This window comes from Culicoides brevitarsis, chromosome 3 (assembly GCF_036172545.1).
Source record: "Culicoides brevitarsis isolate CSIRO-B50_1 chromosome 3, AGI_CSIRO_Cbre_v1, whole genome shotgun sequence".
Taxonomy (NCBI): Eukaryota; Metazoa; Arthropoda; class Insecta; order Diptera; family Ceratopogonidae; genus Culicoides; species Culicoides brevitarsis.
Genome location: NC_087087.1, coordinates 17528104 through 17541250, shown reverse-complemented (window position 1 = coordinate 17541250; position 13147 = coordinate 17528104). Strand labels below are relative to the sequence as shown.

Below are 13147 nucleotides of genomic sequence, written 5' to 3'. Positions count from 1 at the left end.
AATATTTAAAATTTTTTCCAACTATTTTTTAATGAATTTGGGCATATTTTGAAAACAACGAACTAAAACTTAAGCCTTACGTCACTTAAGTTTTTTTTTTAAGTCAAATACTTTGACTTTGTTTATAATTTTTTGTTCAAAAAGTAAATTGTTTTGTGAAATTCAGGACTTGAACTGCTATCGACTTTAGCTTTTGCTTTATTGCTTTGACTAAAGCAAAAGTTTTAGCTTGCAGGCAATAGCAAAAAGCAATTTACATTTTGCTTTTGCTTAAGCAGAAGTAGAAGCAGAAAAGCAAATTATTTAAAACTTTTAATTCAATTAAAATGGATTTAAATTTGTTAATTAATGTTTTTCTAAGCTGCACAATTTTTTTTAAAACTTTTTCTCCAAAAATGTCGAAAATCCAATGGGGCAAAATAAAAATAAAAAGTTGAAAATTAGATCAAAAGCGACTGTATTTTCTTAATTTTTTAAAATTTTCTCAAAATTATTTATTTTTGTATTGAAAATTTTGTTAAATTAAAATTAAATTTTTTTGTTTCAATATTTAAATTGAAATGTTCTGAAATCAAATTAAATTAAATAAATAAATCTTTATTAATAAAAATCTTTAAATCTTTATAAATAATGAATACCTAATGACTAAAAATGATTTTGAAAATTGAAAAAAATTTTTTTTATTCTGAAAAATGTTTAATATAAAGTTGATCTAAAATTTTCAAAATGAATAAATTTTTTAAAAAATTCGAAATTTTGAATTTACCTAAATTTTTCAAATTTTCAGCTCTTTTTACCTTATTAATATTATTTCAGAAAATTTTAATAAAATTTTGAATTATCCGTTGAACTAATTTATGAAATTTAATTTTTCATGTTTTTCAAGCAAATTATAAAAAATATTAAAAGCAAAATGTTTGACTTTTTACAAAACTTTAGATTAAACCCTGGTGAAATTTGGTCTAAAAACCAGAACTGTAATTTTTGTAATTTTTTTTTGACTTAACCTTAAATTAAAAAAATTAAATTTGTAAAAAATTAAAGAAAAAAAAAATATTCTACTTACATTTTCCTGAAATTCATGACATTGCCGCACAAACATACCATACATAATCATCCCATAAATATGCCAAAAAATATAAACCATTTCCGTCTCTTTAATGATTTCCTTCGCATGCAACAAATCTTCGATAAACTTCAATCCCAGCACTGTTTCGTAATAAACTTGACACTTCATCATCTGGATGAACCAATAATAAATCCTCGAAAAATACTCGTATGTCTTCAAAGTCTGATCCAGCTTCCATACCGTTTCTTTCCACAAAAACTTTTTATTATAATTCGGAATTTCTCTACATTCGAAGATTTTTTGCTGAATTTCCTTCAAATTTTCATTAATTCCACTCAAAACGATAAAATACTGCGAAAAATAAATCATGCTGAAAATCGATTGCATCAAATTCGTCCACAACTCCAGAGCCAAGAGAAAATCTATTTCTGGCGGGAAAACGTATTTTTGCACGCAAATCACAAAAATGCTGAAAACCACCAAAAATGCAAAAAACATTTTTACATTAAATTTCGAGACTTTTATCGTTTTGACAGTCGTTTCAACGTAAATTTGCAAGTCCCGGAAAATTGGTTTGATCAAAATCGGGCAACTTTGAAGGAGGGTTCCACTTAACACGAATTCTCCTTGGTACCGGAACAGCACAAAGTAGATGACGCTGCCGAAATTTGTGTCCACAGGAATTTCGTTGAGTATAAAAATCCGAAAAGTTGACATGATGATGTTGAAAATTGTGATGAAAATTCCCCAAAAGTGCCAGAATTTGCAGTAAACGACTTTTTTCTTATTTGTGATTTTAAAAGGAAAAATTCCGCATAATTGCAGGATGAAAAAGTAAAAACGACCCATTTTACTGGAGGCAAGGCGATTAATGACTAGTAAGTGATATCCATTAAATTATTGGAAGGATGTCAAAACATTTCAGGAGCAATGAAGCGTTAATCCTCAAAAATGTCAGAAAATTGTCTCATTATCATGTAAAAGGAGCCACTTTCGGTAATGAAGAAAATTAACGTTTTATAATTGAACATCCAATTAAATTTTTGTTTAAATTGCAAAAAATACAGCAACGAGAGGACTTGCGGATCTTTGGTCTTCGAATATTTATCGGTGGTTGCTATTAAAATCTCCGAAAGTTTTTGTTCAAATTTTTCGCCTTCATGCAAAAGTAGGACCAAAATTGGCGTAAAAATCGTGAATGAAAAGATAAAAGTGATTTCTCGTGACAATTCCATATTTCTGGCTTGATGATACATCAAATAATCCTCCAAACGCTTTATTCCGACCAACAAATCGTAAAATCCTTTAAATAATATCAATCTTGTTGATAAATGGAATAATTTTCTTTGTTGCTCATAAACTTTGAAAACTCTCAAAAGTTTGGCAAAAAGTCTTTTTGTACTACGAGTTTTTGAAATTTTTCTCAAATATCCATTCATGCAGTGCAAAGCGACATAAATTTGCAAAATGTCAACGAAATGGAACGTAACTTGACTAATTATCATAAAATTTACGGATAAAATCATGTAAATTGTTGCTGGAATGTAGAAGAAAACGTGGCACTGAATGACGAAAGCGCACCAGTCAAAAAATAAAAATTTTAGTACGAATTTCAAGTTTTTGTCCATAAACTCGGTGTCACTTAATTCCAGTAAATTTTGGAAATATTTCTGTAATTTTCTTCGGCAAAACCAAATCCGAACAAATTCCAAGCTCAATTGAATCAGAATCAAGCATGGTGTGTACTTCATAAGAGCCGTGAAAATTAAATTTTTCTTCTCCCATGGAAGGTGCAAGTAAGTTTGGGCTCGACTGTATGCCATTGCAGCTAAGATGAAAAATGCTGATAAGGACCAAAGTCTCGAAAGCTTTGAAATGGTAACTTTGCGGTTAAGTTCGTTGTAGGAAAACGGAAATAATCCGAAAATTTGGAATAATTCGATCAAGAAGGAATTCATTCTTGATTTGATGACACTAAAAGTTTTACTGGTGATGGATTTTCATGTAAAATGTAGATTATTCTGGTGTCACTTACCTTAATTGATGTTCTGATTGATGAAATTGAGGTTTGTTGTTGTTTGGTTATGCTCAAAATGGAAATATTTAATATGAATAATAATACTTAGAAATTAGTCGAGAGACTAAATTTTTATGATAATTGAAAATAAGTAATCTAAAAATCTTAAAAGTCAAATAAGGATCATTTTTGTATTTCATCAATAAATTTTTTAAATAAAATTTTTGATTTAATGAAATTATTTCTATAAAAAAAATATTTAAAAGCAATTAATTTTTATTTTTTTTTTTAATAAATTGAAATAAATTAAATTAAATTATTCAGGGTCGAAAAAACTTTCGGCTTTTAATTTTTGAGGCTTAATCTTTGACTTGAGTAAAAGTAAAAAAATATTTTGACTTAATAGGCCTTTTACTTCTGCTTAAGTTCATAAGTCAATTACCTTTTTACTTTTTAAAGAATTTTGGTCATTATTTTGTAAAAAAAATTAAAAATTTTCTGAATTAAGTCAAGTGAATTGACTTAAGTCAAATTGAAATTGACTTTTACTTAAGCTTAAGTAAAATTGTTTCAAAGCTTGTTTCAAAAATTCAAAGCTTAATTTTTCAAAAAATGTTTTCGAAAGTAAAAAAAAAAAATTGAATTTTTTGGAAAATTAAGTTTTTAATTTTGACTTAATTGACTTAAAACTTTTACTTAAGTAAAATTTAATAAGCTTAAATATCTTTTACTTTTAACTTTTAAATCAAAAGTCAACTTTTACTTGCAAAGCTATAAGTTTTTTTTGACTGGAAGTATTTTCAAACCTGATTTAAATTATTAAATTAATATTAATTTTTATTTTTTAAAACGGTATTTAAAAGATATACATTTTAATTAAAAAATTATTCAAAAAGTTTTTTTTGATTTTAAATTTTTATCAAATTTTCCTTGTTCATAAATCTGACCTTTTTCGTAATTTTTTTAAAAGAAATTTTGACCATCCTTCTCCGATTTACAGTTGACAGTGATTAATTTTCCAGAATGTATGAAAACTGTTTTGTGATCATGTACAATGAGCCAGTTTCAGCAATGAACCGCATCGCAGTTCTATGGTTGAACATCCAACTAAACCTCTCCTGATGAAATTGCAAGAAATACAACAACGAAAGCTCTTGTGGTTCTTTTGTCTCCAAATACTTATCAGTTGTTGCTCTGAATATTTCTGATAGTTGTTGATCAAAAATCTCGCCTTCGTGCAAAAGTAACATCAATAAAGGTAAAAGAAACGTAAATATCATGATAATTGATATTTCTTTAAAAATATTCGAAAGTTCGTAGAAAAAGTAATCGTTGATACGTTTGATGCCAATGTTGATGTCATAAAATCCTTGGAACAAGATGCATCTGATTGATAAATGAAAAAGTTGTCTTTGCAGTTTATAAATTTTGAATAATTTTGAAAGTTTGGTGAACACGGTTTTTGGGTTTAGAATCCTCCGTATTTTCATCAAATATAAATTCATGTAGTGAAATGCGACGTAAATTTGCAAGGCATAAATTAATTGAAACGTGTTTTGAGACATTAAGTAAAGATAAAATGTGAAGTCACTGTATTTGAAAAATTCAACATAATAAGAAAAAAGATTTTCAATGGAAATTACACTCCACTCAAGAAATAAGAATTTTAGTACAAATTTCAACTTTTTGTCAATGAATTTTGATTCATTTTCATTTAAATTATTTAAATTTTGAAAATATTTTTGTAGTTTTCCTCGGCAAAACCAAAATGGAATGAATACAAGAAAAAGTCCAACCATCGTAATGCAAGGTTGAAATTTTGAGAGCGTCGTAAAAATTATATTTTTCTTATACAATGAAAATTGTTGAAATGCTTTGCATCGTTGAAATATGACTTGAAATATAATGAAAAACATCAATAAAGACCAAAATTTAGTAATTTTTGAATTCTTAATTTCACGATCTTTTTTAATGAAGGAAAATGGAAATAATCCAAAAAATTGGAATAATTTTATCAAAAAAGAGTTCATTATTAAAACCCTTATTCTGGACAACTAAAGAAAAGTTGAAATATAAGTTTCCTTTTTATTCACTGAGTAATTTATATCAACCTTGATTGGAAAAAATGGAACTTTATTTTGATAATTGTCAAATTCAGGTATCTAATAAAATTGATGCTTTGAAAATCAATATTTTTGTCTGGTCTAATATGAAGTTAATGACCTTTTAAAATCCAGATTAATATCTAATCTAATTTCAGGCACAAAATTTTCGAACTTGATCAAAAATATGGATGCAACAAAGGAGCATAATTTTTTACATAGCCCAGAAATTTAATAAGTAAAAAGTTAAATACTTTAAATTTACAGTATCGTTAACTTAGACGGAGGATCTTAACAGCTTAAAGCTGCTAAATAGGACTTCCTTGACAGTGGATGATATTGAATTGTGGATGAATGAGATGATAAATTTGTTGAAAAAGAAAAAGAGAGAAAAAATGGTAACTGGGAGGGTTTGTTTAGCTCTGCTTGAGAGAAATAGGTTTAGTTGATAGATATGATGTGAATTTTCAGAAGTCTTTTCGAGATTGTGTAGTTTGGTGAGGTTCCTATAAATGATGGAAGGTAATTAAAGTAGTTGATTTATTCATGAAGAATACTATTGCGACTATGGTTTGTTCTGGAACGAGGTATCAAAAAATGTTATCGTTTTCTTGTTTGATATTTGTGATTTGTGGCAGAAACATTTACTTTCAGAAGTACGTTGATTGCTTTACACGTAAATGTTCATTGCAAAGTTGTATTTTTTCTTCAACAATAAATTAATCCTTTTTCACATGAGATTTTTCACCATTTTTACAATATTTCCCCAAAAAATACGCAAAAACTACCAAAACTAGTGCAAGAGCTGATATCATATCAAACATATTTGCTTTGAACGGTCCCAATGTTTTTACTGGCGACTCAATAGCTGTGTAATTATCTTTATGACGAATTGTCCATTCTACCCAGAATATTGCACGATCCAGAGGACTTTGTGGTTGATCTTGGAACAATTTTGATCGTATTTTTGCATTTTTGGTATATTTTTCATTGGTCAAAATTTCATTCAGAGCTTCTGTAACAGTTTCCTTGGATATTGTCTGATAAGGCAATTTAATGGCTATACCAGAATGAATTGATTTGGCCAGATTCTAAAAAATAATTTTATATTATTTTAAAGTTTTTTAGTAAAAAAATTCTTACTCGATGTTGATCACAAAATATTGGTATTCCAATCATTGGTTTTCCCCACCAAACAGCCTCATGAGTGCTAAGAAGACCAGCATGCGTTATAAAAGCAACGACATTCCTATGAGCTAAGATACTGTTTTGGTCCAGCCAAGGTGAAAGCATAACATTTTTAGGGATTTTCTTTGTAGGTAAATTATCTGACTCGTATTTCCATAGGAAATGGTAATCTGGAAACTGCTCAAATGCCGAGAGAAATGCTAACTTACGAGAATCATCCATTAATTCACTTTTCATATTTGTACCAAGAGAAAAAAGGATTGTTCCTTTCTTAGAGGATTCGATAAATGATTTGATTCGCTAAAAATAGGATAAAAGTTCAATTAGATTTAAAAACTTGAAATTTAGTTAAAGAATTACCTCTGGTAAAATATTTGGTTTCTTGATTTGAAGGCCCCCAACTTGAATGATATTTGGAGGTGTTGGTTCAGTATATTCGACAGAAAAATGAGTGTTGACCAAGGCTACTCGCATTTTTCTTTCAATTTCACCAAAATTTGGACTTGAAGGAAAATATTCTCGCATCATTGCGTCTTGCGTTGGGATAGCTATGAATTCGCGATACCTAAAGAAATTTAGAAAATTATTTGACAGGTAGGTAGAACAAAGTTTACAGGTTCGTTTGAAAATAGGATTTATTTAAATAATAGAAAATTTTACTCACATGTAATCAAATCCATGCACCAAAACATTATGAAACCGTTCAATTATGTTCATATCATTTCCATATTCCAGAGCAAAATGTGGTACAAAAGCGTCTGCCTTGTGTCCTCCCATAATATCGTTCGTATAATGAGGTGTTCCAAAAGCCGTTATTCCAATCAACGGAGGATAGTTGAACTTATGCACAAACCCAAGCAAACATGGGCCACATGTAAAATCATAAATGACCGCATCAAAATGAAAATCATCAGGATAATTCAAAAGAGTTTGAAAACCTTTCGAGTTGATTATTCCACGACATCCAAGCTCTCCAAAACGCCATGGAGTCTTGCTTTCTTCAAATGCTGAATTATCAACTCCTCCAAGTAAATTTAAACCATTGGGACTTTTTGCAATTGTGTTGTAAGTTTCTTCTGCGTGAATGTAGTGAAGCGTTGGAGGAATATCACGAGTTTCGATGTCAGGCGATAGGACTGTGACGTTGTAACCTTTTTCAGCAAGTGCTTGCATTAAGGCGTTGTTCCTTTTAATTAAAAAATCTCGTTTTAAAATAAATAAAAAAATTATTTTAAAATAATTTCTTACCAAATATGATGACTTGGAGACGCAACTGCCATCAGTCCCAAAATATTAACATTTTCCACTTTGGAAATGGATATGAAAAAATGTAAAAGTAAGAAAATGATGCTGATCGCTTGCATTATTGATAAAAACTGATCACTTTTTTATTTTTCAAATCAAACAAATAGCTTGCGTGATGAAAATTAGTTAAACGTTATATGAAGCGCAAAATCATTTATTTTGAAGGTTACAAGATATTTTGTGCTACAATAAGTTTTTAAATTGTTGTGTCATTGTTTAAGGCGTCATCCATTAAAGGCGTCGGCAAAAAAAGGGCATTTTTTGACCCCCACCCCCCTATAATCGTAAACCGTCGAAATCCAACAACCCCCCCTAATTTACGACGTGTTTTTTAACATGACCCCCCCCCCCTCATTGAGAAGGAAATTTTTAGTATCAGTTCAAATTTCAATAGAAGCTCGTGAAAAATTTGAAAAAAAACTCAATTAAATGAAAATTTGAAAAAAGTCTGAACTAAGTCTGAAATACTTTAAAAATTATTTTAAATAATTCAAAACAAAAATTTTTTAAATCGTGAATATGGCATATTTTTACGACGTCGTACATTTCTGTTTACCCCCTCCCCCCCTCGTCGGAATCCGTCGTAAATTTGATGAACCCCACCCCCCCCCTAAACTGCCGACGCCTTTAATGGATGACGCCTTAAGTACATTTTTTTCAAATTTATCTTGATTTTAATAGCTAAAAAAATGAAAACAAGATTTTTCAGGAACTTCACATTTATTTGTTCGTTTTATAAAAAAAATAAAATTTGTTTATTTTTCACACATTTTCCACTGTTGCAAAAACATTAATGTTCCAAAATGTACGAAAACTGTCTTATTATTACATAAAAAGAGCCACTCTGACTTATAAAATGCATCACGGTTTTATAGTTGAACATCCAATTATAGCTCTCTTTGAACTGCAAAAAATACAGCAACGACAAAATTTGTGGATCTTTTGCTTTCGAATATTCATCAATTGTTGCTTCAATCAGTTCTGAAGTTTGTTTCTCAAAGATCTCGCCTTCGTGGATTAGTAGAATCAATATGGGCACGAGAATTGTAAATGAAAAAATAAATACAATTTCTCGCGAAACGACCACGTTTTCTTGATTTTTTGAAAAGTTATCTTCAAAACGCTTCATGCCGAGATTCCAATCGTAAAATCCTTGCAAGAAAATGAATCTAATTGACAAATAAAAAAGTTTTTTTAGCTGGCCATAAACTTTGAATAATTTCAAAAGTTTGGAGAAAACTCTTCTCGAACTTTGAGTCACTTTGATTTTCGCCAAATACCAGTTCATGGAATGAAAAATGACATAAATTTGCAAAGCATAAATCAATTGAAATGTTTGTTGAACCAAAATTAGAAACATAAATCCAACGGATCTGTCTGCTGTTGAGTCTTTTTCGATGTAAAGTGCAGAATCTACTACAAATGCAAACCATTCAATAAAATGAAATTTCAATACCAATTTCAATTTTTTGTCTATGAATTCTGCTTCGTTTTCCGATAGGTTCAGCAAATTTTGGAAATATATTTTCAGTTTCCTTCGACAAACCCAAATTGGAGAAAATATCAAAAATAGTCCAATCATCATCAAGCAGGGTGAATATCTTGTCAGTGCTGTGAAAATTAAGTTTTTCTTCAGTGATGGTAAACTTAAAAATATTTTGCATCGTTGATATACGACAATGAATAGTCCTAGGCACGCCAATAGAGACCAAAAAGTGGCAATTTTTGATGGAATTATTTTTTGGTTGTTAACGCTAAAAGGAAATAATCCAAAAATTTGGAATAATTCAATTAAAAGAGAGTTCATAGTTAAAACGATGACCTTCGTTTACTGACATTGAAAGAATATTTTCGTAGCGTCTCCTAATTTTTTTTAATAGCCTAATTGATGATTTATTGATTGGAATAAGAAAAGTAAATAAATGAGGTATTTCAAATGAAATTTATTACCTAATAGATATACAATAAGGCAAGTGCAATCTGAACAATTAAAATGAAACTAAAAATCCATATATTTTGAAATGCGAGAATTTGTATTATTCTGTTTCAAGAATATTTGCTTGGCTTTCTACGGGCGAAAAACGGGTCAGATTAATCCTTAAGGGATCAGGTTGACCCCTCAGGAGTCAAATAGATCTCTTAAGGAAATTTTTTGATCTCTTAAGGGATCAATTTGTTCCGTTAAGGGTTCAATCTGATCCATTAAGAGATCAACCTGATCCCCTTTCTAGTTGGTCATCCACAGACCCTAAAAATTGAAAGAGATTATTTTGATTCCTTAAGAGATCAATATGAACCCTTAAGAGATCAACTTGAAGAGATGAAATTGACCTCTTGTAGGATTCGAATTGACCTCTTAAGGGTTCATATTGATCTCTTGAGGGATCAAAATAATCTTTTGAAGGTCTCTACTTTTTGGGTCTGCGAATGACCAACTCGAAAGGGGATCAGGTTGATCTATTAAGGGATCACATTGACTCATGAGGGGTCAACCTGATCTCTCAAGAGATCAAGGGTTTTTTTGTAGTTTGTTAGAATTAGTTCAAAAAAAGGTTTTGGAACCAAAAGTTATAGAAAAACTAAAATAAGCATTTTGAGTGCATATTCTAAAATTTTGGTCCAATGCACGTTTAAGTTTTGACATACTTTTTCTTATTTACTAATTAAAAAAAAATTAATATTCAAAAGTATTTCGGATGAAAATTATATCAATGTTGTAAGAAAAAAATCAATAATTTTCCATCAATTTATTTGAATTTTAAAAAGTTTCTTTCAAATCATAAGTTTTACAACTTTTTGTGTTAAGTTAAGTGAAAAAAAACCTGCTAAAAATGGCAAAAATTAGAATATTTTCTTCATGAATAAGAATTTTTTCCATAAATTCTGGATCGGATATTTTTTTCAATTTTTTATTTTTTCGAAAATGTCTGAAAATTGCCTTGTAATCATGTAAAACGATCCACTTTGATTAATTAATTGCATCACAGTTTTATAGTTGAACATCCAATTGAAACTCTCTTCAAACTGCAAAAAATACAACATCGAAAGGATTTTCGTATCATTTGTCTTCATATAATCATCAGTTGTAGCTACTACAATCTCTAAAAATTGTCGTTTAAATAATTCGCCTTCACGCAAAATCAGTATCAATATTGGAACAAGAAATGATAATGCAAAAACAACATTAAATTCCTTGAGAAAACCTCCTGATTTAAGATTCGAAAAATTATCTTCCAACCGTTTCATGCACAATAAAATTTGATAAAATTGCTGAAAGCAAAACCATCTGATTGACAAATGAAAAAGTTTTCTCAGTTCTTCATAGATTTTGAAAATTCTTAAAAGTTTAGAAAATTTCCTTTTCGTCCTCCGAGTTTGCTGAATTTCCTTCAAGTGGCAGTTGATGCAATGCAAAGTTACATAAAAGTGTAAGGTATGAACTAGCTGAATGGTGATTTGAGCCACACCCATATAAGTAATGAAAAAAATATTTTCCACAGTTGCGAACAAGTGCCAATGAGTTGCAAACATTAATGTAAACCATTCAGCAAAAAGAAACTTGAGTACTCGTTTCAACCTTTTATCCATGAATTCTGCTTCGTTTTCAGTCATTTTCAATAAATTTTGGAAATATTTCTTTAATTTCTTTCGACAAAAGAAAATTGGAATAAAAATCAAAATGAGTCCAATCATCATCAAGCAAGGCTCATATATTTTTAGAACTGTGTAAATTAAATTTTTTTGCATTATTGGTGAACTAAAAAATATTTTGCATCGTTGATATACGACTAGAAACATCGCTTGGTAGGCCAAAAAGGTCCAAAATGTGGTAATTTTTGATGAAATTATTTTTTGGTTGATTACTGAAAATGGAAATAATCCAAAAATTTGAAATAATTCAATTAAAAAAGAGTTCATTTTTGAATTAATGATTTTTGTTAACTGACATTGAAATGATTTTTTCGTTGCCTTAGTTGCTTTTTTAATAACTTAATTGCTGCTCTGATTTGTTGGACTGAGAAAAGCAAACAAAATCGCTCTTTGAAATTAATTTTACTTATAGATAAATAATTTAATTTCATAATAAGCTAAATTTACGTCGAGGGGGGAGGAATATTTTATTTTTATTTTTTTAATTTTAATTTTAATTTTAATTTTAATTTTAATTTTAATTTTAATTTTAATTTTAATTTTAATTTTAATTTTAATTTTAATTTTAATTTTAATTTTAATTTTAATTTTAATTTTAATTTTAATTTTAATTTTAATTTTAATTTTAATTTTAATTTTAATTTTAATTTTAATTTTAATTTTAATTTTAATTTTAATTTTAATTTTAATTTTAATTTTAATTTTAATTTTAATTTTAATTTTAATTTTAATTTTAATTTTAATTTTAATTTTAATTTTAATTTTAATTTTAATTTTAATTTTAATTTTAATTTTAATTTTAATTTTAATTTTAATTTTAATTTTAATTTTAATTTTAATTTTAATTTTAATTTTAATTTTAATTTTAATTTTAATTTTAATTTTAATTTTAATTTTAATTTTAATTTTAATTTTAATTTTAATTTTAATTTTAATTTTAATTTTAATTTTAATTTTAATTTTAATTTTAATTTTAATTTTAATTTTAATTTTAATTTTAATTTTAATTTTAATTTTAATTTTAATTTTAATTTTAATTTTAATTTTAATTTTAATTTTTTTAATTTTAATTTTAATTTTAATTTTAATTTTAATTTTAATTTTAATTTTAATTTTAATTTTATTTTAATTTTAATTTTAATTTTAATTTTAAAATATCAACTTTTTTCCATTCAAATAACTGTTTTTATAATTTTAATTTTAATTTTAATTTTAATTTTAATTTTAATTTTAATTTTAATTTTAATTTTAATTTTAATTTTAATTTTAAAAAATTTTAATTTTAATTTTAATTTTAATTTTAATTTTAATTTTAACTGTTTTTATAATTTTCAATCAATCACTTGAATTACCAACTTCCTCATCAACCCAAAACATTAAACGTGTACAAATATCAATTTTTTTTCCATTCAAATAACTGTTTTTATAATTTTCAATCAATCACTTGAATTACCAACTTCCTCATCAACCCAAAACATTAACATTTTTCGTGAAAGTATACTTCACTCCCTCTCTTCGCATAAACAGGACACTCGAAACCTTCATGTGTCACCAAACAAATTTATTTCAAGTGCCTTCGGAAGTATAAAATTTCGCCATGAACGTTTAACGCCATATTGACTTTTAACCCTTTTCAAAAAATAACAAATTTTACACAAATTTTTTAAAATAAAAATAACAATAAACAACACATAAAAATATGAAATTTACATATGTTAACAAAAAGTGCTCTACATTTCGAAAAGTGTGCGTTTGTATGTGGAATTTACTAAAAATAAACAGATTTTTTGTGACTGTGTACAATAATAAATGCAA

At 27.4% G+C, this 13147-nt stretch overlaps 3 protein-coding genes across 3 annotated transcripts in view; 1 reads left to right on the top strand and 2 right to left on the bottom strand.

Annotated features, from left to right (window-relative positions):
- Nucleotides 1-13147, top strand: part of LOC134833849 (M-phase inducer phosphatase-like) — a 151296-nt gene that overhangs the window by 32922 nt on the left and 105227 nt on the right. The gene's annotated exons all lie outside the window — the stretch shown is intronic.
- Nucleotides 1-13147, bottom strand: part of LOC134833846 (oxysterol-binding protein-related protein 8) — a 75366-nt gene that overhangs the window by 54872 nt on the left and 7347 nt on the right. The window lies entirely within an intron of this gene.
- On the bottom strand, nt 5908-7728 carry LOC134833346 (UDP-glucosyltransferase 2-like). Its single transcript, XM_063847644.1, has 5 exons — nt 7625-7728; nt 7041-7562; nt 6737-6941; nt 6332-6676; nt 5908-6279 (listed from the first exon to the last, which is right to left on the bottom strand). Exons 1-5 carry the CDS (start codon nt 7654-7656, stop codon nt 5908-5910), a joined length of 1476 nt encoding a protein of 491 aa, XP_063703714.1. The 5' UTR covers nt 7657-7728.

What these genes read in the sequence shown, in the direction of transcription:
- LOC134833346 (XM_063847644.1), bottom strand. Translation starts at nt 7,656, where the DNA reads ATGGCAGTTGCGTCTCCAAGTCATCATATTTG. An exon ending in GTGCATGGATTTGATTACAT is followed by an intron (nt 6,942 to 7,040) that starts GTGAGTAAAATT and finishes AAATTTCTTTAG; the next exon opens with GTATCGCGAATTCATAGCTA. An exon ending in AACCAAATATTTTACCAGAG is followed by an intron (nt 6,677 to 6,736) that starts GTAATTCTTTAA and finishes TCCTATTTTTAG; the next exon opens with CGAATCAAATCATTTATCGA.